Genomic DNA, 25,708 nt, shown 5'->3' with positions numbered 1-25,708 from the left:
AGAACCCCAAAGCCCGCCCCCAGCTCCCCCCCACGTGTAAGCAGCAGCAAAGCAACAACCCCCCCTCTCTCCACCAGCTAAAAAGCATTGGCGCCCACCACCGAACACTCAAGTGTGCAGCAAAGCATCAATAAAGACGCAGACTTGCAGTACCCCAAAGACTACTCGTTCACCCGGTATTCGACATACCACAGGCTCCCTCTCCCCCTAATAAAGGAAAAAGAGATGTCCTCATTTCACAGCGAGAGGAGAGACATAATAAAACAACTGGCTGATTTATGGTGTTAAAAGTCTGTTACCTCGCTTTTTCCGAGCTCTGTGCCCAAAGAACTTGGGTCTCTGGGCACAGAGATAGCAACCAGCTCGCTGCTTACAATCTTCTGTCTCCCACAATGCATCAGATGATGGCGCTGGCCTCGAGTACACCAGCTTCCAGAGCCACAAAAATCCGGCACACTGAAAGCACACTCGTCTTCCGGGACACATAAGACAAAGGAGCAGAATTAGGCCATTCAGCCCATCGAGTCCACTCCACCACTTCATCAGGGCTGATCCCGGATTCCATTCAAACCCATTCACCTTCCCTCTCACCATATCCCTTGATGCCCCGACCAATCAGGACTCTATCAACTTCCGCATTGAACAGACTTGGCTTCCACCACAGTCTGTGGCAGAGCATTCCACGGATTCACCACTCTCTGGCTAAAAAAAAATTCCTCCTCACTTCCGTTCTAAAAGGCCGCCCGTCAATTTTGAGGCTGTACCCTTTAGTTCTAAAGGGCCATGGAAATCTAACTGTTTTTCACCAAAAATCAGCTGAGGCTGGAACTCAGATAAGAACTTCATATCTAAAATCAAAATAAATTACCTGTTGGTTAAGTACATTGTGAGATATAGTAGAAGCAAGGGAGGTGTACAGAGAAGAAATGCAGATCTAAGAAGCATAACTTTAGCTGAAGTGGATGAATAACATTGGCACTGATGTGGTAACATCTGCAGTGATAACCCTTACTCATGTGATCAAAAGATATCATTAAGTTATGATGATATACTTACAACAGAGCTGCATCACAAAATCTACATGATTAGAGCTGATACGGTTTTCCACCTTGCACTTGTAGATACCAACGTCGAATTTCTGCACATTCTGGATTGTCAAGGACCTGTTGTCCTTTGACAGATGATAGTTCACTTCACTTGACAGAGGCAGATCACATCGGAACCAACTGTACTGGATGCGATTTCCCTTTTGAGCAGAGCATTGTAAAGTCACATTATCGCCAATCTGTGGAGCCTCAGGGATCATTTCAACTTCCAGAGTGGATACAGCAACTGCAGATTCAAACAGAAAATGGATGAACCAGAGATGATCAGGAGGCAGGATGTGATTAAATATGCAAGATATAGATGATGACGATCTCTACAGCATTCATCAGGTGATGAACGGTGTGATGCTGAGTTTACACTTTTTTGGTCAGTAGCCAGATATCATCAGCTGTAAGTTTGGAGAATCATCCCTTCTAATGAGCTAATGCTAAGCTTAAAGTGATCCATGAATCTTAATTTAGCAGGTTATAGTTAAATAATTCGATGACTTGGACTCCCATAATTTCAGGTCTTTCCCCACCAGACACACACAAGGCCATAAGACCATAAGACGTAAGAGCTGAGTTTGGCCATTCAGCCCATTGAATCTGCTCTACCATTCCACCATGGCTGATCCTAGATCCCACTCAACCCCACACACCTGCCATCTCATCATATCATTTGATTGATCAGGAAAATATCAATTTCAGCCTTAAAAATATGCACTGACTTGGCCTCCACCACAGTCTGTGGCAGAGCATTCCACCAATTCACTACTCTCAGGCCAAAAAAAAAATCCTCCTTACCTCTGTTTGAAAAGGTCACCCCTCAGTTTTGAGGCTGTACCCTCTAGTTCTGGATACCCCCGCCATAGGAAACATCCCCTCCACCACCACCCTATCTATACCTTTCAACATTTGGTAGTTTTCAATGAGTTCCCCACTCATTCTTCTAAATCTCAGTGAACTCAAGGCCAAAGCTGCCATACATTAACCCCTTCATTCCTGGAATAATCCCAGTGAACTTCCTCTGAACTCTCTCCAATGACAACACATCCTTTCTGAGATATGGGGCCCAAAACAGTTGACAATACTCCAAGTGTGGCCGGATTAGTGGCGAAGAAAGGCTGAGCATTATCTCCTTGCTTCTATATCCTATTCCCTCTTTATGGCCACTTGCTACCTCATGCCTGTTAGCCATTCTGCAATCCATGCCAGCATCCCTTCTGCAACGCCACAGGATTTTATCTCGTTAAGCAGCTCATGTGTGGCACCTCAGTAAATGCCTTTTGAAAATACAAGTAAATAAGACCATAGGACATAGGAGCAGAATTAGGCCTTCTGGCCAATCAAGTCGGCTCTGCCATTTAATCATGGCCAATCCTTTTTTTTTTCCCCTCCTCAACCCCAATCCTGGCCTTCTCTCCGTAACCTTTGATGCATGTCCAATCAAGAACCTATCAATCTCTGCCTTAAAAACACCCACAGCCTGGCCTCCACAGCTGCATGTGGCAACAAATTCCACATGTTCACCACCCTCTGGCGAAAGAAGTTTCTCCACATCTGTTTAGGAAGGACGCCCCTCTATCCTGAGGCTGTGCCCTCTTGTCCCAGACTCTCCCACCGTGGGAAACATCCTTACCACATCCACTCTGTCGAGGCCTTTCAACATTTCAAAGAGATCCCACACCCCTGACCCCATCCTTCTGAATTCCAGCGAGTACAGACTCAGAGCCATCAAACGATCCTTGTATGATAACCCTTTCATTCCTGGAATTATCCTTGTGAACCTCCTCTGAACACTCTCCAATGCCAGCACATCTCTTCTCAGATAAGGGGGCCAAAACTGTTCACAATACTCTAATTAACCTTTATGGTGTTCTGCACAAGGACTCCCAAGTCCCTCTGCATCTGGAGCTTTTGGAAAGCATCAAGTTGGATCAGTTGCTGAGACCGGACGAGATGTACCCCAGGCTACTGTGAGAGGCAAGGGAGGAGCTTGCAGAGCCTCTGGCGATGATCTTTGCATCATCAGTGGGGACGGGAGAGGTTCCGGAGGATTGGAGGGTTGCGGATGTTGTTCCTTTATTCAAGAAAGGGAGTAGAGATAGCCCAGAAAATTATAGACCAGTACATCTTACCTCAGAGGTTGGTAAGTTGCTGGGAAGATCCTGAGAGATTTATGAACATTTAGAGAGGTATAATATGATTAGGAGTAGTCAGCATGGCTTTGTCTAGGGTAGATCATGCCTTACGAGCCTGATTGAATTTTTTAAGGATGTGACTAAACACATTGATGATGAAGAAAGAGCAGTAGGTGTAATGTATGTGGATTTCAACAAGGCATTTGACAAGGTACCCCATGCAAGGCTGATTGAGAAAGTAAGGAGGCATGGGATCCAAGGGGAACTTGCTTTGTGGATCAAGAACTGGCTTGCCCACAGAAGGTAAAGAGTGGTTGTAGACGGGCCATATTCTGCATGGAGGTCGGTCATCAGTGGAGTGCCTCAGGGATCTGTTCTGGGACCCTTACTCTTCCTGATTTTTATAAATGACCTGGATGAGGAAGTGGAGGGATGGGTTAGTAAGTTTGCTGATGACACAAAGGTTGGGGGTGTTGTGGATAGTGTGGAGGGCTGTCAGAGGTTACAGCAGGATATTGATAGGATGCAAAACTGGGCTGAGAAGTGGCAGATGGAGTTCAACCCAGATAAGTGTGAAGTGGTTAATTTTGGTAGGTCAAATAAGATGGCAGAATATAGTATTAATGGTAAGACTCTTGGCAGTGTGGAGGATCAGAGGGATCTTGGGGTTCGAGTCCATAGGACACTCAAAGCAGCTGCGCAGGTTGACTCTGTGGTTAAGAAGGTGTACAGTGTATTGGCCTTCATCAATTGTGGAATTGAATTTAGGAGCCAAGAGGTAATGTTACAGCTATATAGGACCCTGGTCAGACCACATTTGGAGTACTGTGCTTAGTTCTGGTCACCTCACTACATGAAGGATGTGGAAACCATAGAAAGGGTGCAGAGGAGATTTACAAGGATGTTGCCTGGATTGGGGAGCATGCCTTATGAGAATAGATTGAGTGAACTCGGCCTTTTCTCCATTGAGCGACGGAAGATGAGAGGTGACCTGATAGAGGTGTACAAGATGATGAGAGGCATTGATCGTGTGGATAGTCAGAGGTTTTTTCCCAGGGCTGAAGTGGTTGCCACGAGAGGGTATAGGTTTAAGGTGCTGGGGAGTAGGTACAGAGGAGATGTCAGGGGTAAGTTTCTTACGCAGAGAGTGGTGAGTGCGTGGAATGGGCTGCCAGCAACAGTGGTGGAGGAGGATACGATAGGGTCTTTTAAGAGACTTTTAGATAGGTACATGGAGTTTAGTAAAATAGAGGGTTATAGGTAAGCCTAGTAATTTCTAAGGTAGGGACATTTTCAGTTCACTCTGTGAGCCAAAGTGTCTGTATTGTGCTGTAGGATTTCTATGTTTCTATATTTCTATCTCAGATTCCTGGATTTTCTTCCCATTTAGAAAACAGTCTACATATTTATTTCTACTACCAAAGTGCATGACCGTGAATTTTCCAACATTATATTTCATTTGCCACTTTCTTGCCTGTTCTCCTAACCTGTCTAAGTCTTTCTGCATCCTACCTGTTTCTTCAACACTTCCTGTCCCTCCACCAATCTTCGTATCATTTGCAATCTTGGCAAAAAAGCCACTAATTCCATCATCTAAATCATTTATATACAGCATAAAAAGACGTGGTCCCAACACCGACCCCTGTGGAACACCATTAGTCACTGACAGCCAGCCAGAAAAAGATCCTTTTATTCCCATTCACTGCCTCCTACCAATCAGCCAATGCTCTAAGCATGCCAGTAACTGTCCTGTAATGCCATAGGCTCTTAACTTGGTAAGTAACCCCATGTGTGGCACATTGTCGAAGGCCTTCTGAAAGTCCAAATATACAACATCCACTGCATTCCCTTTATCTACCCTACTTACAATCTCTTCAAAGAATTCCAACAGGTTTGTCTGGCAAGATTGTCTCTTTGGGAAACTATGCTGAATTTGTCCTATCTTGTCCTATGTCTCCAAGTACTTCTTAACTTCATTCTTAACCACTGACTCCAACATCTTCCCAACCACTAAGGTCAGGCTTACTGGTCTATAGTTTCCTTTCTGCTGCTGTCCTCATTTCTTAAAGAGTGGAGTGAAATTTGCAATTTCCAGTCCTCTGGCACCTTGGCAGAGTCCAATGATTTTTGAAAGGTCATTATTAGTTCCTCCACAATCTCTACCGCTATCTTTCCGATCCCTAGGACTCAGTTCATCTGATCTGGGTGACTTGTGTATCTTTCGGTCTTTCAGCTTTCTGAGCACCTTCCCTCTGGTAACAGTAACTGCACCCACTCCTCTTCCTTCACACACTAAAACATCAGGCATAATGCTACTGTCCTCCACAGTGAAGGTTGATGCTAAATATTCATTTAGTTTATCAGCCATATCTTTGTCCCTCGCTATTATTTCTCATGCCTAGTTTTCTAGCAGTCCTATATCCACTCTCATTTCTCTTTCATTTTTTTTACATATTTTTACTATCCACTTTGATATTATTTGCTAGCTTGCTTTCATATTTCATCTTTTCCCTTCTAATGATTTTTTTAGTTGCTCTCTGTAGGTTTTTAAAACTTCCCAATCCTCGATCTTCTCACTAATTTTTGATTTGTTGTATGCCCTTTCCTGTTACAATGGCTTTGACTCCCCTTGTCAGCCATGGATCTACTATTTTACCATTTCAGCATTTCTGCATTTTTGGGATACATGTGTCCTGCACCTTCCTCATTTTTCCCAGAAACACATGCCATTGCAGCCCTGCTGACATCCCTGCCAGCAGCTCCTTTTAATTTATTTTGGGTAACTCCTCTCTCATTCCACTGAAATACTTCTACGTCCAAGTAGAACTCAATCATATTGTGATCACTGGTTCCTAAGGGTTCTTTTACCTTAAGCTCCCCAATTGTCACCAGTTCATTGCATAACACCCAATACAGTATAGTTGATCTCCTAGTAAGCTCAACGACAAACTGCTCTAAAAAGCCATCTCTAAGGCTTTCAACAAACTCACTCTCTTGAGATACATTACCAACCTGATTTTCCCAATCAACTTGCATGTTAAAATCTCCCATGTTTGCCATAACATTGCCCATTTGACTCGCCTTTCCTATTTCCCATTGTAACCTGTGGTCCGCCCCCAAGCCACTGTTGGGAGGACTGTATATAACTGCCATCAGCGTCCTTTTACCCTTGCACTTTCTTAACTCAACCCACAAGGATCCAACATCAAAATGGGGCAGGAATGGTTACTTCGAGTGCCAGGCTTTAGATGTTTCAGAAAAGACAGGGAGGGAGGCAAAAGAGGTGGGGGCATGGCACTGTTGATCAGAGATAGCGTCACAGCTGCAGAAAAGGAGGAAGTCATTGAGGGATTGTCTATGGAGTCTCTGTGTGTGGAAGTTAGAAACAGGAAGGGGTCAATATCTCTACTGGGTGTTTTTATAGACCACCCAACAGTAACAGGGACATTGAGGAGCAGATAGGGAGACAGATTCTGGAAATATGTAATAATAACAGGGTGGTTGTGGTGGGAGATTTTAACTTCCCAAATATTGATTGGCATCTCCCTAGAGCAAGAAGTTTAGGTAGGATGAAGTTTGTTAGGTGTGTTCAGGAAGGTTTCCTGACACAATATGTAGATAAGCCTGCAAGAGGAGAGGCTGTACTTGATCTGGTATTGGGAAATGAACCTGGTCAGATGTCAGGTCTCTCAGTGGGAGAGCATTTTGGAAATAGTGATCACAATTCTATCTCCTTTACCATAGTATTGGAGAGGGATAGGAACAGACAAGTTAGGAGAGTGTTTAATTGGAGTAAAGGGAAATACGAAGCTACCAGTCAGGAACTTGGAAGCATAAATTGGGAACAGATGCTCTCAGGGAAATGTACAGCAGAAATGTGGCAAATGTTCAGGGGATATTTGCGCGACATTCTGCATAGGTATGTTCCAATGAGACAATGATGGTAGGGTACAGGAACTGTGGTGTACAAAGGCTGTAGTAAATCTAGTCAAGAAGAAAAGAAAAGCTTACGAAAGGTTCAAAAATCTAGATAATGATAGAGATGTAGAAGATCATAAGGCCAGCAGGAAAGAGCTTAAGAATGAAATTAGGAGAGCCAGAAGGGGCCATGAGAAGGCCTTGGTGAGCAGGATTAAGGAAAACCCCAAGGCATTCTACAAGTATGTGAAGAGCAAGGTATGTGTTTGGCACAGCGTTGTGGGCCAAAGGGCCTGTATTGTGCTGTAGTTTTTCTATGTTTCTATCTTCCGATCCTTTGTCACATCTTTCTACTGATTTGATTACATTCTTTACCAGTAGAGCCACACCACCACCTCTGCCCACCTTCCTATCCTTCTGATACAATGTGTAACCTCAGACATTCAGCTCCCAACTACAACCATCCTCCAGCCATGATTCAGTGATGGGCACAACATCATACCTGGCAACCTGTAATATTGCAACAAGATCATCCACCTTATTTCTTACACTACGTGCATTGAGATACAACACCTTGAGTACTGTATTTGCTATCCTTTCTGATACTGCATCCCTTCTGATTCCTCCATGAGGATTGGTTTGTGTTCCCTCATCTTACCCTTCCCGAAGTCCACAATCAACTCTTTCATGTTACTGACATTGAGTGCCAGGTTGTTGCTGTGACACCACTCCACTAACTGGTTTATCTTGCTTCTCTCATCTCCTTCTGAGATTTTACCAACAATGGTTGTATCATTGGCAAACTTATGGATGGCATTTGAGCTGAACCTAGCCACAGAGTCATAGGTATATAGAGAGCAGAGCAGTGGTCTAATCACACACCCCTGAGGTGTACTGGTGATGATCGTCAGCGAGGAGGAGATGTTATCACCAATCCACACAGTTTGTGGTCTTCCAGTTAGGAAGTCGAGGATCCAGTTGCAGAGGGAGGTACAGAGACCCAGGTTCTGTAGCATATCAATCAGGATTGTGGGAATGATGATGATGTTAAACACTGAGATATAGTCAACGAACAGCATCCTGACGTAGGTGTTTATATTCTCCAGGTGATCTAAGTGTAACTCTCGGTTTGGCTAGTGGCTTAATCTAGGGGAAGACAGCCATCGGCCCAGCCAAACGTAGGAAATCTCGTTTGGATGGATGCTGCGTGATGTGTCCCCTGTTACAAATCAGTACCCTGACATAACAAACAGTACACAGTACGCGATAAAATGACTGAGCTTTATAATTCTTAATTTGACTGTATGGTTAGTAAAGAAACAAAAAAGGGAAAAGGGCCGATTCTCATGAAACAGTGCAATGTTGGGGCTCACGGTTCGGTCCATTGATTCCCTGTCGACCTCCTTCGAGCATCGCTGACCCTCGGACCCTCGCTCCACATCCACTACATCCAGCAGTCTACCAACTCTCTTCATTCGCATTCTCTCTCCTCGTCTCTCCCCAGCAAAAGACGGCGAAATCTCCGGTCCCAACCCACAAGAAAGAACAACATCCCTCTCATGGGATAGCCCACATTCCAAAGCCCCGTTATCTCTAGTTATAACCCAAACATTAGCAGTGAAACTTTACAACATGTTACCCAAGGTTGCGTGAAGAGCCACTGAGACTGCATCAGCTGTAGACCTGTTGTGGCGATAGGCAAATTGCAGTGGGTCCAGATCCTTGCTGAGGCAGAAGTTCATTCTAGCCATGACCAACCTCTCAAAGCATTTCATCACCGTGGATATGGGTGCTACTGGGCGATACTCATTAGACCATAAGATAAAGAAGCAGAAGTAGGCCATTTGGCCCATCGAGTCTGCTCCATCATTCAATCATGGACTGATCCAATTCTTCCAGTCTCCCCACTCCCCTGCCTTCTCACCGTACCCTTTGATGCCCTGGCTAATCAAGAACCTATATCTCTGCCTGAAATATACTCAATGACTTGGCCTCCACAGTCGCTCGTGGCAAAAAATTCCGCAGATTTACCATTCGGAATGTTTCTGTGAGATTCCCCCCTCATCCTCCTGAACTCCAGGGAATACAGCCCAAGAGCTGCCAGATATCCTTCATACGGTAACCCTTTCATTCCTGGAATCATTCTCGTGAATCTTCTCTGAACCCTCTCCAATATCAGTATACCCTTTCAAAAATAGGAGCCCAAAACTGCACACAATACTCCAAGTGTGGTCTCACGAGTGCCGTATAGAGCCTCAACATCACATCCCTTCTCTTATATTCTATACCTCTAGAAATGAATGCCAATATTGCATTCACCTTCTTCACCACTGACTCAACCTGGAGGTTAACCTTTAGGTGTTCTGCACAAGGACTCCCAAGTCCCTTTGCATCTCTGCATTTTGAATTCTCTCCCCATCTAAATAATAGTCTGCCCGTTTATTTCTTCCACCAAAGTGCATGACCATACACTTTCCAACATTGTATTTCATTGTAGTCCTGACGAAGGGTCTCAGCCTGAAACGTCGACTGTGCCTCTTCCTATAGATGCTGCCTGGCCTGCTGCGTTCACCAGCAACTTTGATGTATGTTGCTTGTATTTCATTTGCCATTTCTTTGTCCATTCCCCCAAACTGTCTAAATCTCTCTGCAGGAAGCTATGCTGGCTTTGGCCTATCTTGTCATGTGCCTCCAGGTACACTGTAATCTCATCCCCAACAATCGATTCCAACAACTTCCCAACCACTGATGTCAGGTTAGCAGTTATATAGTTTCCTTTCTGCTGCCTTCCACCCTTCTTAAATAGCAGAGTAACATTTGCAATTTTCCAGTCATCCGGTACAATGGCAGGATCTATCAATTCTTGAAAGATCATTTTCAATGCCTCTGCAATCTCTCCAGCTACTTCCTTCAGAACCCGGGGATGCATTCCATCAGGTCCAGGAGATTTATCCACCCTCAAACCATTAAGCTTCCTGAGAACCTTCTCAGTCGTAATTTTCACTGCACAAACTTCACTTCCCTGATACTCTCGAATGTCCGGTATACTGCAGATGTCTTCCACTGTGAAGAATGATACAAAAATAGGGTTCCTGTACCATACCATAACTTCCCTGTCTCATTGGAATGTACCTTTGCAGAACTCCACACAAATATCCCCTGAACATTTGCCACATTTCTTCCGTACTTTTCCCTGAGAACATCTGTCTCCAATTTAATCTTCCAATTTCCTGCCTGATAACCTCATAATTCCCCTTACTCCAATTAAACGCATTTCTAACTTGTCTGTTCCTATCTCTTTCCAATGCTATTGTAAAGGAGATAGAATTATGATCACTATCTCCAAAATACTTTCCCACTGAGAGTTCTGACACCTGACCAGGTTCATTTCCCAATACCAGATTAAGTACAGCCTCTCCTCTTGTAGGCTTATCTACATATTGTGTCAAGAAACCTTCCTGAACACACCTAACAAACTCCACCCCATCTAAACTCCTTGCTCTAGGGAGATGCCAATCAATATTTGGGAAATTAAAATCTCCCATCACGACAACTCTGTTATTATTACACCTTTCCAGGATCTGTTTCCCGATCTGCTCCTCGATATCCCAGTTACTATTAGGCAGCCGATAAAAAACACCCTGTAAAGTTATTGACACCTTACTGTTTCGAACCTCCACCCACAGAGTCTCCATAGACAGTCCCACCATGGTGCCCACCTTTTCTGCAGCCGTGACATTATCTCTGATCAACAGTACCACGCCCCCACCTCTTTTGCCTCCCTCCCTGTCCTCTCTGAAACATCTAAAACCCGGCACTTGAAGTAACCATTCCTGTCCCTGAGCCATCCAAGTCTCTGTAATGGCCACCACATCATATCTCCAAGTACCGATCCACGCTCTAAGCTCATCCGCTTTGTTCACAACACTCCTTGCGTTAAAATAGACGCATCTCAAACCTTCACTCTGAGCGCGTCCCTTCTCTATCACCTGCCTATCCTCCCTCTCGCACTGTCTACAAGCTTTCTCTATTTGTGAGCCAACCTCCTCTTCCCCAGTCTTTTCAGTTCGGTTCCCATCCCCAACAATTCTAGTTTAAACTCTCCCCAGTAGCCTTAGCAAACCTCCCTGCCAGGATATTTGTCCCCCTGGGATTCAAGTGCAACCCGTCCTTTTTGTACAGGTCACACCTGCCCCAAAAGAGGTCCCAATGATCCAGAAATCTGAATCCCTGCCCCCTGCTCCAATCCCTCAGCCACACATTTATCCTCTACCTCATTCTATTCCTATTCTCACAGTCACATGGAAAAAGCCTGCTTGCATTCACTCTTTCTATACCCATCATAATTTTATATACCTCTATCAAATCTCCCCTCATTCTTCTACGCTCCAGGGAATAAAGTCCTAACCTATTCAACATTTCTCTGTAACTGAGTTTCTCAAGTCCCGGCAGCATCCTTGTAAACCTTCTCTGCACTCTTTCAACCTTCTTTATATCCTTCCTGTAATTTGGTGACCAAAATTGTACACAATACTCCAAATTCAGCCTCACCAATGCCTTATACAACCTCACCATAACATTCCAACTCTTATACTCAATACTTTGATTTATAAAGGCCAATGTACCAAAAGTTCTCTTTACGACCCTATCTACCTGTGACGCCACTTTTAGGGAATTTTGTATCTGTATTCCCAGATCCCTCTGTTCCACTGCACTCCTCAGTGCCTTACCATTAACCCTATATGTTCTACCTTGGTTTGTCCTTCCAAAGTGCAATACCTCACACTTGTCTGTATTAAACTCCATCTGCCATTTTTCAGCCCATTTTTCCAACTGCTCCAAATCCCTCTGCAAGCTTTGAAAACCTTCCTCACTGTCCACTACACCTGCAATCTTTGTATCATCAGCAAATTTGCTGATCCAATTTATCACATTATCATCCAGATCATTGATATAGATGACAAATAACAATGGACCCAGCACTGATCCCTGTGGCACACCACTAGTCACAGGGCTCCACTCGGAGAAGCAATTCTCTACTACCACTCTTTGGCTTCTTCCATTGAGCCAATGTCTGATCCAATTTACCACCTCTCCATGTATACCTAGCGACTGAATTTTCCTAACTAACCTCCCATGCGGGACCTCGTCAAAGGCCTTACTGAAGTCCATGTAGACAACATCCACTGCCTTCCCTTCATCCACTTTCCTGGTAACCTCCTCGAAAAACTCTAATAGCTTTGTTAAACATGACCTACCACGCACAAAGCCATGTTGACTCTCCCTAATAAGTTTCTGTCTATCCAAATACTTGTAGATTCTGTCTTTTAGTACTCCCTCCAATAACTTACCTACTACCGACGTCAAATTTACCGGCCTATAATTTCCTGGATTACTTTTAGAGCCTTTTTTAAACAATGGAGTAACATGAGGTATCCTCCAATCCTCCGGCACCTCACCCGTAGATACCGACATCTTAAATATATCTGCCAGGGCCCCTGAAATTTCAACACTAGTCTCCTTCAAGGTCCGAGGGAACACTCTGTCAGGTCCTGGGGATTCATCTACTCTGATTTGCCTCAAGATAGCAAGCACCTCCTCCTCCTCAATCTGTATAGGTTCCATGACCTCACTACTTGTTTGCCTTATTTCCATTGACTCCATGCCAGTTTCCTTAGTAAATACAGACGCAAAAAAAACCATTTAAGATCTCCCCATTTCTTTTGGTTCCATACATAGCTGATCACTCTGATCTTCAAGAGGACCAATTTTATCCCTTACTATCCTTTTGCTCTTAATATTCCTGTAGAAGCTCTTTGGATTATCCTTCACCTTGACTGCCAAAGCAAACTCATGTCTTCTTTTAGCCCTCCTGATTTCTTTCTTAAGTATTTTTTTGAACTTTTTATACTCCTCAAGCACCTTATTTGCTCCCTGTTTCCTATACATGTCATACATCTCTCTCTTCTTCTTTATCAGAGTTCCAATATCCCTTCAGAACCAAGGTTCTTTATTCTTATTCACTTTGCCTTTAATTCTGACAGGAACATACAAACTCTGCACTCTCAAAATGTCTCCTTTGAAGGCCTCTCACTTCCCAATCACATCCAGAGACATTCCTGACGCTGGCACCCAGGAGGCAACAAACCATTGGGAGTCTCTGTCACAACCACAGAACCTCCTTTCTGTACTTAACTATTGAGTCCCCTATCACTATCGCTCTCCTCTTTTCCCCCCTCCGTTCTGCACAACAGAGCCAGATTCAGTGCCAGAGATCCGGCTACTGCAGCTTGTCCCAGTTAAGTCATCCCCCCCAACAGTATCCAATGCGGTATACTTGTTGTTGAGGGGAATATCCACAGGGGAACCATGTTCTGCCTGCCCTTTCCTCTTCCCTCGCCTGACAGTGACCCAATTTCCTGTCCTCTGCTCCTTTGGCGTAACTACCTCCCTGTAGCTACTATCTATAATCTCCTCATTCTCCCGAATGATCCGCAGGTCATCCAGCTCCTGCTCCAGTTCCCTAACGCGGTTTGTTAGGAGCTGCAGCTGGATGCACTTCTTGCAGGTGTCATTGTCCTTTACCTTAAGCTTCCTAATCACCTCTAGTTCATTGCATAATACCCAATCTAGTATAGTTTATCCCCAGTAGGCTCAATGACAAACTGCTCTAAAAAGCCGTCTCGTAGGCATTCAACAAATCCACTCCCTTGAGTTGCATTATCAACCTAATTTCCCAATTTACCAGCATGTTGAAGTCTCCCATAACTATTATAACATTGCCCTTTTGCAATAACCTTTTCTACTTCCCGTTATAATCTGTAGTCCACATCCTAGTTACTGTTTGGAGGCCTGTATATAATGCCATCAGAATTCTTTGACTCTTGCAGTTTCTTTAACTCAACACACACGGATTCAACACCTTCCAATCCTATGTCACATCTTTTTAATGATTGATGCTATTTTTTTACCAGCATAGCCACGCCATCCCCTCTGCCGACCTTCATCCTCCTCTAATATAATGTGTAACCTTGGACATTCAGCTCCCAACTACAACCACCTTTCAGCCACCATTTACTGATGGCAGCAACATCGTATCCGAAGATGTGTAGAAGTGCAACAAGATCATCTTATACAGGAAGTACTGCAAACATCATGAGTTAGATTTCGATTGGACTGATCTAAAGTAACACTAAGGCTGAGTTTATAGAGTAAATTTTGGATAATTTTTTTAACACAATATTGAGAGATGACACAAAAAGCTACAGATGCAAGAATGTGGAGCTGCAAACAAATTGCTGGAGGAACTCAGCAGGCTGGGCAACATCTGTGGAGGCAAATGGACAGCCCACACCTCGTCTGGGCTCGGGTGACGTAGTGATGGAGTGGTAGGAGAACCGCTTTACAGTTCCAGCAGGCTGGTATCAGTCCTGGTCTGCACTTACCCCCTGAGTCCGTTCCCCAGTCCAGCCACACAAAGATAACTGGGTCGGTCAAGTAGTTAGCCGTGTAAATATGGTGACATCTAGGAGGAGTGGTTGAAGTGTGGGAAGAGAGAAAAATACAGGAGGTACAGTTGGGAATTTTCTTATCTAGTAGGTGAGTGCCACATAAAAGATTACAGAAGAGCCCATGGCTTCGGAGTCACATTTCAGCAAAGATATGGGACAGAGTTCTGGGAATTGGAATAAATGAGTCATTTTCAGTTTTCAGTTTATAACTACATCCTTGCATCCTTCCTGTAATGTGGTGACCTTAACAGCATGCAATACACTAAATGCAGACAACTCACAGTTTTGTGAAATTGAAACATAACACCTCAGCTGTCACTCCCATGCCTGAGCCATGAGGTCAGCTATAGCACACGCCTTCATCTCCCCGCCTTTCCGCTGGCCTATTTTATTTCATAAATGCATCACCTTGCCCTAGTCAGGATTGAGATTTCTCAGATCAGTGTTCCAACAGATTTATATTGTGCTGTATCCATAGTCAATCTTCCTTGTTATTGGCAACTTCTCTGAAGTCTGTCATTAACATCCGTTTGTCTATTTATTCCTTTGTTTGTTTGTTGAGGTCCAGTGCAGATTAGGCACTTCTGGCCCTTTGAACCGTTCCCTGTTCCGCCCAGCAACCCCCATTTAATCACAGGGCAACCTACAATAACTAATTAACTACCAGCCTGCACATTTCCATCCAGGGGGTCAGTGTGGACATGGTGGAGGAATACAAATACCTGGGGATACGAATTGACAATAAACTGGACTGGTCAAAGAACACTGAGGCTGTCTACAAGAAGGGTCAGAGCCGTCTCTATTTCCTGAGGAGACTGAGGTCCTTTATCATCTGTCGGACGATGCTGAGGATGTTCTACGAGTCTGTGGTGGCCAGTGCTATCATGTTTGCTGTTGTGTGCTGGGGCAGCAGGCTGAGGGTAGCAGACACCAGCAGAATCAACAAACTCATTGGTAAGGCCAGTGATGTTGTGGGGATGGAACTGAACTCTCTCACGGTGGTGTCTGAAAAGAGGATGCTGTCTAAGTTGCATGCCATCTTGGTCAGTGTCTCCCATCCACTACATAATGTACTGGTTGGGCACAGGAGTACATTCAGCCAGAGACTCATTCCACCGAGATGCAGCACAGAGCGTCATAGGAAGTCATTCCTGCCTGTGGCCATCAAACTTTACAACTCCTCCCTTGGAGGGTCAGACACCCTGAGCCAATGGGCTGGTCCTGGATTTATTTCATAATTTACTGGCATAATTTACATATTACTATTTAACTATTTATGGTCCTATTACTATTTATTATTTATGGTGCAACTGTAACGAAAACCAATTTCCCCCAGGATCAATAAAGTATGACTATGATTAAAAGCCAGGTGAGCAATGTAGTCTTTGGGGTAACTGCAAGTCTGTGTCTTTATTGTTGCTTTGCTCACGCTTGTGTGCTCGGTGACGGGTCCCCATGCTTTTTTTTTGCCGGTAGGGGGAGGGGGCAATTGTTGCTCGCTGCCACTTACGCATCGGAGGGAGGGGAGCTGGGGGGGACTTTAGGATTCTAACATTTAACTGTTATTCATTCTTTGTGGGCACTCCTCTGTTTTTGTGGATGGTTGTGAAGAAAGAGCATTTCAAGGTGTATATTGTATATATTTCTCTGACTTTAAATGTAACTTTGAAACTTTGAAACCTGATAGAGGTGTATAAGATGATGAGGGGCATTGATTGTGTGGAGAGCCAGAGGCTTTTGCCCAGGGCTGAAATGGCTAATACGAGGGTGCTTGGAAATAGGTACCGAGGGGAATTTTTCACACAGAAAGTGGTGGGTGTGTGAAAAGCACGGCCGGCGGTGGTGGTGGAAACGGATACAATCGGGTCTTTTAAGAGTCTCTTAGATAGGTACATGGAACTTAGAAAAATAGAGAACTATGAACGAGGTAAACTCTAGGCAGTTTCCAGAGTAGTTGACATGGTCGGCAGAACATTGTAGGACGAAGGGCCTGTAAATGTGCTGTAAATTTCTATGTTCTATCACTGGCCAGCAACACTAACAATATGGAATTCCTTGACTTTACACATTGAAATCATGAGTAGAAACATAGAAATATAGAAACTACAGCACAATACAGGCCCTTTAGCTCACAATGCTGTGTCGAACATGTCCTTACTTTAGAAATTACCTAGGCCTACCCATAGCCCTCTATTTTTCTAAGCTCCATGTACCTAAGCACGAGTCTCTTAAAAGACCCTATTGCATCCTCCTCCACCACTGTCATTGGCAGCCCATTCCACATACTCACCACTCTATGCCTAAAAAACTTACCCCTGATTTGCAATTTGTAAGTTTGCAATTTTCCAGACAATCAGTACAATGCTAGAATCTATTGATTCTTGAAAGACCAATGTTAATGTCTCCGCAGTCTCTCCAGCTACTTCCTTCAGAACCCAAGGGTGCATTCCATCAGGTCTAGGAGATGTCTCCATCATCAATACATTAAGCTTCCTGAGCACCTTCTCAGTTGTAATTTTCACTGCACAAACTTCACTTCCCTGACACTCTTGGATGTCCGATATACTGTAGATGTCTTCCAAATACGGATTCAGTTCCTCTGCCATCTCTGCGTTTCTCGTTATAATATCTCCAGAACCATTTTCTATTGGTCCTATATCTACCCTTGACTCTCTTTTACCCTTTATATACTTAAAAAAGCTTTTAGTATCTTCCTTGATATTAGTCGCCAGCTTCCTCTCATAATTCATCTTTTCCTTCCCAATGACCTTCTTAGTTTCCTTCTGCAAGTTTTTAAAAGCTTCCCGATCCTCTATCTTCCCACTAACTTTGGCTTCCTTGTATGCCCTGTCTTTTGCTTTTTTTATCTTTTCTCCTTATCTGGGAAAGGATATGTAGACACTGGAGAGGCTTGAAAGGATGTTCGCAAAAATGATTCCAGCTTTGAACGGCTTGTCAGATGAAAAATGCTTGATGGCTCTGGGCCTGTATTCACTGGAACCTAATTGAAACCTATCAAATCATGAAAGGTGTTGATTGAGTGGGGGTGGAGAGGATGTTTCCAATGGTGGTGGAGTCTAAGACCAGAGGACACAACCTTAGAATAGACGGACGTCCTTTTAGAATGGAGATGAAGATCATCTTCTTTAGCCAGAGAGTGGTAAATCTGTGGAATTTTCTTGCCACAGATGGCTGTGGAGGCCAAGTCTTTACGTATATTTAAAGCAGGTATTGATAGATTCTTGATTGGTCAAGGCATGAAGGGATTCAGGGAGAGGACAGGAGACTGGGTTTGAGAGGAAAATGGATGAACCATGAAGAAATGGTGGAGCAGACTGGATGGGCTGAGGAGGAGGCATGTGAATGGGGTTGAGTGGGATCCAGGATCAGACATGATGGAATGGGGGAGCAGGCTCGCAGGGCTGAATGGCCTTATTCGGCTCCTATCTCCTGCAGTCTTATGTAGCTTGTGTGCCATATGCCCACTTCACAACCCTATTTACTAGTGCTGCCACTTTCAGCAAACTATCACCTGCTTCTTTAAACTATAACACTCACCAGACCCTATTATTCACTGTCTGTCCGTCCCTAGCTTGATCTCCCAAAATGCAATACCTCGCATTTAGCCCACAAGACAACTCCTCCGTACCCGGAAGTATGGTAGGAAATCTTGGTGGAATTAACCTCGTGAATCTGTACTTCAGACATCTTTGCTTATTAACAGTGAAATTAGCCACAAAAAGGGCAATGTGATCCCTGGATTGATATGATCACTCAAGGTGGAATCAACACAGACCCGGTCCTACACTGATATCTGCCACATATTGTGTAGCAGGCCGAGACCATTCAAAGAAGTGAAATGAGTTTACCATTTACAGTTAGAAAAACTGAGCGTTTAGACGATTTCCCGGCTGCATTTGTAACTTCCAGTTCATAAGTTCCTTCGTCTGTAGTTTGTATGTCTTTAAGGAGTAACACTGCATTGGTCCTGTTGAAATTCACACGGGTTTTGAAAGTCTCTGAGATGAATGGGTGTAGGAAGTTGGGTGAAAATGTGAGGATTGAACTTCGTATCCCTTCCTGAATGAATCGCCACTCCAAATTAAAGAGGTGCTCTGGCTCACTGATGTTGTGGCACAGAGGAAACTGCACAGTCTGATTAATTCTTCCATCCATGAACTTCTGTGGATTTGCTAAGGCTGTGTTCCAACCTAGAGAAAATGTTCACACAATATGATACAAACCACAGAGCATCAAATTCCATTTTCTATCCCTTTTCCCCATTTTCTGTCACTAGCTATTTGTAAGACGATGGTTTTTCTTGGAAGTGAGTAGGGGGAAGGAGAAATGCTGATGTGGGTGAGAAGATAGAGTGAAGGAGAGAAGGTAGAAAGGAAGTGAAGGGAGGGAATGATAGAAAGTATAAGACAGTGGGAGAGAGGTACAAAGAAAAAAGGAAGGAGGGAAGGGGGAGGGTGGAAGGGGAAGGGGAGGGGTGGGAGGGGGGAATCGGGGGGTAAAAGGGGATTGAGAGAGTGGCAGACAGACAGAGATAAAAACCAAGGGAGACAGACAAACAGACAGGCAGACCCACACAGACAATAACAGACTATATTTACTGAAGCCACACTCAGGTTGGAGGAACAACACCTTATATTCCGTCTGGGTAGTCTCCAACCTGATGGCATGAACATTGACTTCTCAAACTTCTGCTAATGCCCCACCTCCCCCTCGTACCCCATCTGTTATTTATTTATTTATATACACACATTCTTTCTCTCTCTCTCCTTTTTCTCCCTCTGTCCCTCTGCCTATACTCCTTGCCCATCCTCTGGGTTTTTCCCCCTCCCCCTTTTCCTTCTCCCTGGGCCTCCTGTCCCATGAACCTCTCATATCCCTTTTGCCATCTTCTCTTAAACAAGGAAGGTTATATTTTCCTAACTTTTATACTCATAACCCCAACCATTGAAAGCAAATATGCTGTTATGTATTATTATGCACAATAACTATTTGTGTTTCCACTTACAGGATGCAATGGGTGCAGTCCAAGATCCCTCTGTACTCCAATGATCCTGCAAGTCCTGCTATCTACTAAACACCAATGGCCCTGTGACTCCTGTCATCTACTGTACACCAATGGTCCTGCAAGTCCTGCATCTAGTGTACACCAATGCTCCTGTGACTGCTGCCATCTACTGTACACCAATGGTTAGAAACATAGAAAACCTACAGCACAATACAGGCCCTTCGGCCCACAAAGCTGTGCCGAACATGTCCCTACCTTAGAACTACCCAGGCTTACCCATAGCCCTCTATTTTTCTAAGCTCCATGTATCCATCCAGGAGTCTCTTAAAAGACCCTATCAATTCCGCCTCCACCACCACCGCCGGCAGCAAATTCCGCGCACTCACTGCTCTCTGTGTAAAAGACTTACCCCTGCCATCTCCTCTGTACCTGCTTCCAAGCACCTTAAAACTGTGCCCTCTCATGCTAGCCTCTATCAGGTCACCTCTCATCCTCCGTTCCTCCAAGGAGAAAAGGCGGAGTTCACTCAACCTATTCTCATAAGGCATGCTCCCCAATCCAGGCAACATCCTTGTAAATCTCCTCTGCACCCTTTCTATAGTTTCCACGTCCTTTCTGTAGTGAGGCGACCAGAACTGAGCACAGTACTCCAAGTGAGGTCTGACTAGGTTCCTATACAGCTGCAACATTACCTCTCAGTTCTGTGGGTCCTGCCATCTACTGTACACCAATGCTCCAGTGACTCCTGCTATCTACTGTACACCAATGGTCCCATGGGTCCTGCCGTCTACTGTACACCAATGGTCCTGTGGGTCCCTCCGATGGTACACTGATGCTTCAGTGAGGTCCTGCATCTACTGTACACCGATGGTCCCATGGATCCAGCCATCTACTGTACACCAATGGTCCTGTGGGTCCTGCCATCTACTGTACACCAATGGTCCTGTGACTCCTGCCATCTACTGTACACCAATGGTCCTGCCATCTTGTGTGCCCCAAGAGGATTCTCTTGTGGGTCCTGCCGAGGACTGTACACTTTCCTCTTATTTACCTCCCATGTCAAAAGGATATTTGAATATCACTTTTATTTGTTGGATTTTTAACATCATAGATCAGCGCATTGTTTGTTATGTCTCCCGTCTTGCTGTGAAATGGGGACACTTCTTTTTCCCTTGTTAGAGAGAGAGGGAGAGCCTGTGGTATGTCGAATTACTGGGTAAACTTCTACAGTTATACCGTAGAGAGCATTCCGATAGGCTGCGTCACTGTCTGGTGTGGGGAGCTACTGCATAGGACTGAAAGAAGCTGCAGAGGGTTATAAATTTAGTTGGCTCCATCTTGGGTTCTAGCCTACAAAGTACCCAGGTCATCTTCAAGGAATGGTGACTCCTAAGGGCAGTGTCCATTATTAAGATCATAAGCTATAGGAGCAGAAGTAGGCCATTCAGCCCATCGAGTCAATCCTCTCATCTCATCCTCCGTCCTCCGTCGCTCCAAAGAGAAAAAGCCGAGTTCACTCAACCTATTCTCATAAGGCATGCTCCCCAATCCAGGCAACATCCTTGTAAATCTCCTCTACACCCTTTCCTGTCTGCCAAGGCCTTCTCACGGCCCCTTCTGGCTCTCCTAATTTCATTCTTAAGCTCCTTCCTGCTAGCCTTATAATCTTCTAGATCTCTATCATTACCTAGTTTTTTGAACCTTTCATAAGCTCTTCTTTTCTTCTTGAATAGAATTACAACAGCCTTTGTACACCACAGTTCCTGTACCCTGCCATCCTTTCCCTGTCTCATTGGAACATATCTACACAGAACCCCACACAATATCCCCTGAACATTTGCCATATTTCTTCCGCACGTTTCCCTGAGAACATCTGTTTCCAATTTATGCTTCCAAGTTCCTGCCTGATAGCCTCATATTTCCCCTTACTCCAATTAAACATTTCCCTAACTTGTCTGTTCCTATCCCTCTCCAGTGCTATCGTAATGAAGAATCTCAAAAATGCTCTCCCACTGAGAGACCTGACACCTGACCAGGTTCATTTCCTAATACCAGATCAAGTACAGCCTCTCCTCTTGTAGGCTTACCTACACATTGTGTCAAAAAAACCTTCCGGAATACACCTAACAAACAACACTCATCTAAACCCCTCACTCTAGGGAGATGCCAATCAATATTTGAAATTAAGATCTCCCACCACAACAACCCTGTTATTATTACTCCTTTCCAGAATCTGTCTCCCTATCTGCTCCTGGATGTCCCTGTTACTATTTGGTGGTCTATAAAAAACACCCAGTAGACTTATTGACTCCTTCCTATTCCTAACTCCCACCCACAGAGACTCCGTAGACAATCGCTCTATGACTTCCTCCTTTTCTGCAGCCGTGACACTCTCTCTGATCAACAGTGCCATGCCCCCACCTCTTTTGCCTCCCTCCCTGTCCTTTCTGAAACATCTAAAGCCTGGGACTTGAAGTAGCCATTGCTGCCCCCGAGGAAGGGCCTGTATTGTGCTGTAGGTTTTCTATGTTTCTATGTTTCTACTCTTTGCATTACTGAAAAAACTTTTGGTATCCTATTTTATATTATTGGCTAGTCTGCTCTCATCTTTTCCCCTCTTATAGCTTATTTAGTTGCCTTTTGTTGGATTTTAAAAGCTTCCCAATCATCCAATTTCCCACCCTCTTTTGCTACCTTATATGCCTTTTTCTTGGCTTTTATACAGTCCTTAACTTGCTTATTCAGCCACGGTTGCCTACCACTGCCATTTGTGAACATCTTCCTCTGTGGGACATATCTATCCTTCGCCTTGTGAACTACTCCCAGAAACTTCAACCATCCCTGTTCTGCCATCATCCCCACCAGTATCCTCCGTCAATCTACCTGGGCAAGCTCCTCACATGTCTCTGTAATTCCCTTTATTCCACTGTAGTACAGATACTGGTGAGTTATGCTTCTCCCTCTCAAACTGCTGTATGAATTCAATCATATTATGATCACACCTCTGAAAGGTTCTTTTACATTATGCTCCTGAATAAGATCTGGGTTATTGCTCAACACCCAATCTAAGATAAATTTTCCTTGAGTAGGCTCAAACACAAGCTGCTTTAAAATGCCATCTCATAGGCATTCAACAAATTGCCTCTTTTGCAATCCGACACCATTCATTGATTCATTGTCTGACTTCATGTCACTTCTTTCTAAAGATGTAATTCCATCTCAACCATCAGAGCCACACCACTGCCTATGCCTTCCTGCCTGTCCTTTTGATACCAAGTATATCCTTTGATATTAAACTCCCAACTATGGCCTCTTTCAGCCACGACTCAGTGATGCCCACAACGTCATACTGACCGAACTCTAATTGCACCATGACTTTGATAACTTTATTCTGAATGCGATGTGCATTTAAATACAACACCTTCAGTCCAGCATACTTCATTTTTGAATTTAGCCTCTGTGGTGCAATTTAACTCTTTGCTCTGTCTCCATTTGTACCCAATCATTGGCTTCTCCTTCCTTACATTTATTTTACTCTCATCACCAACAAATTGTCCTTTGAGTATTTCTTTGTTTTTGGAATACATCTATCCTGCAACTTCCTCATTTTTCCCAGAAACTCATGCTATTGCCACCTGTTGTCATCCCTGCCAGTTTACTTTGGCCCAACTCCTCTCTCTTAGAAACATAGAAAAACCTACAGCACAATACAGGCCCTTCAGCCCACAAAGCTCTGCTGAACATGTCCCTACCTTAGAAATTACCTAGCATTACCTATAACCCTCTATTTTTCTAAGCTCCATGTACCTATCCAGCACTCTCTTAAAAGACCCTATCGTATCCACCTCCACCATCGCTGCCGGCAGCCCATTCCACACACTCACCACTCTCTGCGTAAAAAACTTACCCCTGACATCTCCTCTGTACCTACTTCAAGCACTTTAAAACTGTGCCCTCTCGTGCCAGCCATTGCAACCCTGGGAAAAAAAGCTTCTGACTATCCACACGATCAATGCCTCTCATCATCTTACACACCTCTATCAGGCCACCTCTCATCCTCCGTCGCTCCAAGGAGAAAAGGCCGAGTTCACCCAACCTATTCTCATAAGGCATGCTCCCCAATCCAGGCAACATCCTTGTAAATCTTCTCTGCACCCTTTCTATGGTTTCCACATCCTTCATGTAGTGAGGTGACCAGAATTGAACACAGCACTCCACAGTCAAATATAGCTGCAACATTACCTCTCGGCTTTTGAACTCAATCCCACGGTTGATGAAGGCCAATGCACCATATGCCTTCTTAACCACAGAGTTAACCTGTGCAGCAGCTTTGAGTGTCCTATGGACACGGACCCCAAGATCCCTCTGATCCTCCACACTGCCAAGAGTCTTACCATTAATACTATATTCTGCCATCATATTTGACCTACCAGAATGAACCACTTCACACTTATCTGGGTTGAACTCCATCTGCTACTTCTCAGCCCAGTTTTGCATCCTATCAATGTCCTGTTGTAACCTCTGACAGCCCTCCACACTATCCACAACACCTCCAACCTTTGTGTCATCAGCAAACTTACTAACCCATTCCTCCACTTCCTCATTTATAAAAATCACAAGAAGAGTAGGGGTCCCAGAACAGATATCCGAGGCACACCACTGGTCATCGACCTCCATGCAGAATATAACCCATCTACAACTACTCTTTGCCTTCTATGAGCAAGCCAATTCTGGATCCACAAAGCAAGATCTCCTTGGATCCCACGCCTCCTTACTTTCTCAATCAGCCTTCCATGGGGTACCTTGTCAAATGCCTTGCTGAAGTCAGAAGTTTACATACACCTTAGCCAAATACATTTAAACTCAGGTTTTCACAATTCCTGACATTTAATCCTAGAAAACATTCCCTGTCTTAGGTCAGTTAGAATCACTACTTCATTTTAAGAATGTGAAACGTCAGAATAATAGTAGAGAGAATGATTTATTTCAGCTTTTATTTCTTTCATCACTTTCCCAGTGGGTCAGAAGTTTACATACACTTTGTTAGTATTTGGTGGCATTGCCTTTAAATTGTTTAACTTGGGTCAAACATTTTGGGTAGCCTTCCACAAGCTTCTCACAGTAAGTTGCTGGAATTATGTTCCATTCCTCCAGACAGAACTGGTGTAACTGAGACAGGTTTGTAGGCCTCCTTGCTCGCACCTTGCTGAAATCCATATACACTACATCTACTGCTCTACCTTCATCAATGAGTTCAGTCATATCCTCAAAAAATTCGATTAGGCTCGTAAGGCACGACGTGCCTTTGACAAAGCCATGCTGACTATTCCTAATCATATTATACCTCTCCAAATGTTCATAAATCCTGCCTCTCAGGATCTTTTCCATCAACTTACCAACCACTGAAGTAAGACTCACTGGTCTATAATTTCCTGGGCTATCTCTACTCGCTTTCTTGAATAAGGGAACAACATCTGCAACCCTCCAATCCTCCAGAACCTCTCCTGTCCCCATTGATGATGCAAAGATCATCACCAGAGGCTCAGCAATCTCCTCCCTCCTCTCCCACAGTAGCCTGTGGTACATCTCTTCCGGTGCTGGTGACTTATCCAACTTGATGCTTTCCAAAAGCTCCAGCACATCCTCTTTCGTAATATCTACATGCTCAGGCTTTTCAGTCTGCTGTAAGTCATCCCTTCAATCACCAACATCCTTTTCCGTAGTGAATACTGAAGCAAAGTATTCATTATGTACACAACAGGAATTCTGCAGATGCTGGAAATTCAAGCAACACACATCAAAGTTGCTGGTGAACGCAGCAGGCCAAGCAGCATCTATAGGAAGAGGCGCAGTCGACGTTTCAGGCCGAGACCCTTCGTCAGGACTAGCGAAGAGTGAGTAAGGGATTTGAAAGCTGGAGGGGGAGGGGGAGATGCAAAATGATAGGAGAAGACAGGAGGGGGAGGGATAGAGCCGAGAGCTGGACAGGTGATAGGCAAAAGGGGATACGAGAGGATCATGGGA

General features: G+C 44.3%; 1 protein-coding gene across 2 annotated transcripts in view; it reads right to left on the bottom strand.

The window, feature by feature from the left end:
• The window catches only part of LOC134346069 (V-set and immunoglobulin domain-containing protein 1-like), an 80,956-nt gene that overhangs the window by 29,373 nt on the left and 25,875 nt on the right, over positions 1-25,708 (bottom strand). The window contains exons 2-3 of one of the 2 annotated variants that reach the window (XM_063047364.1): positions 18,528-18,869; positions 1,057-1,332 (exon numbers count right to left, since the gene is read on the bottom strand). In XM_063047364.1, coding sequence (XP_062903434.1) covers positions 1,057-1,332; positions 18,528-18,869 — 618 coding nt within the window. The remainder of the gene's footprint in view (positions 1-1,056; positions 1,333-18,527; positions 18,870-25,708) is intronic. The other variant, XM_063047365.1, reaches the window with a different exon arrangement.

The sequence above is a fragment of the Mobula hypostoma genome, chromosome 5 (assembly GCF_963921235.1).
Source record: "Mobula hypostoma chromosome 5, sMobHyp1.1, whole genome shotgun sequence".
NCBI classification, from domain to species: Eukaryota; Metazoa; Chordata; class Chondrichthyes; order Myliobatiformes; family Myliobatidae; genus Mobula; species Mobula hypostoma.
This window is presented reverse-complemented; position numbering and strand designations above follow the sequence as displayed.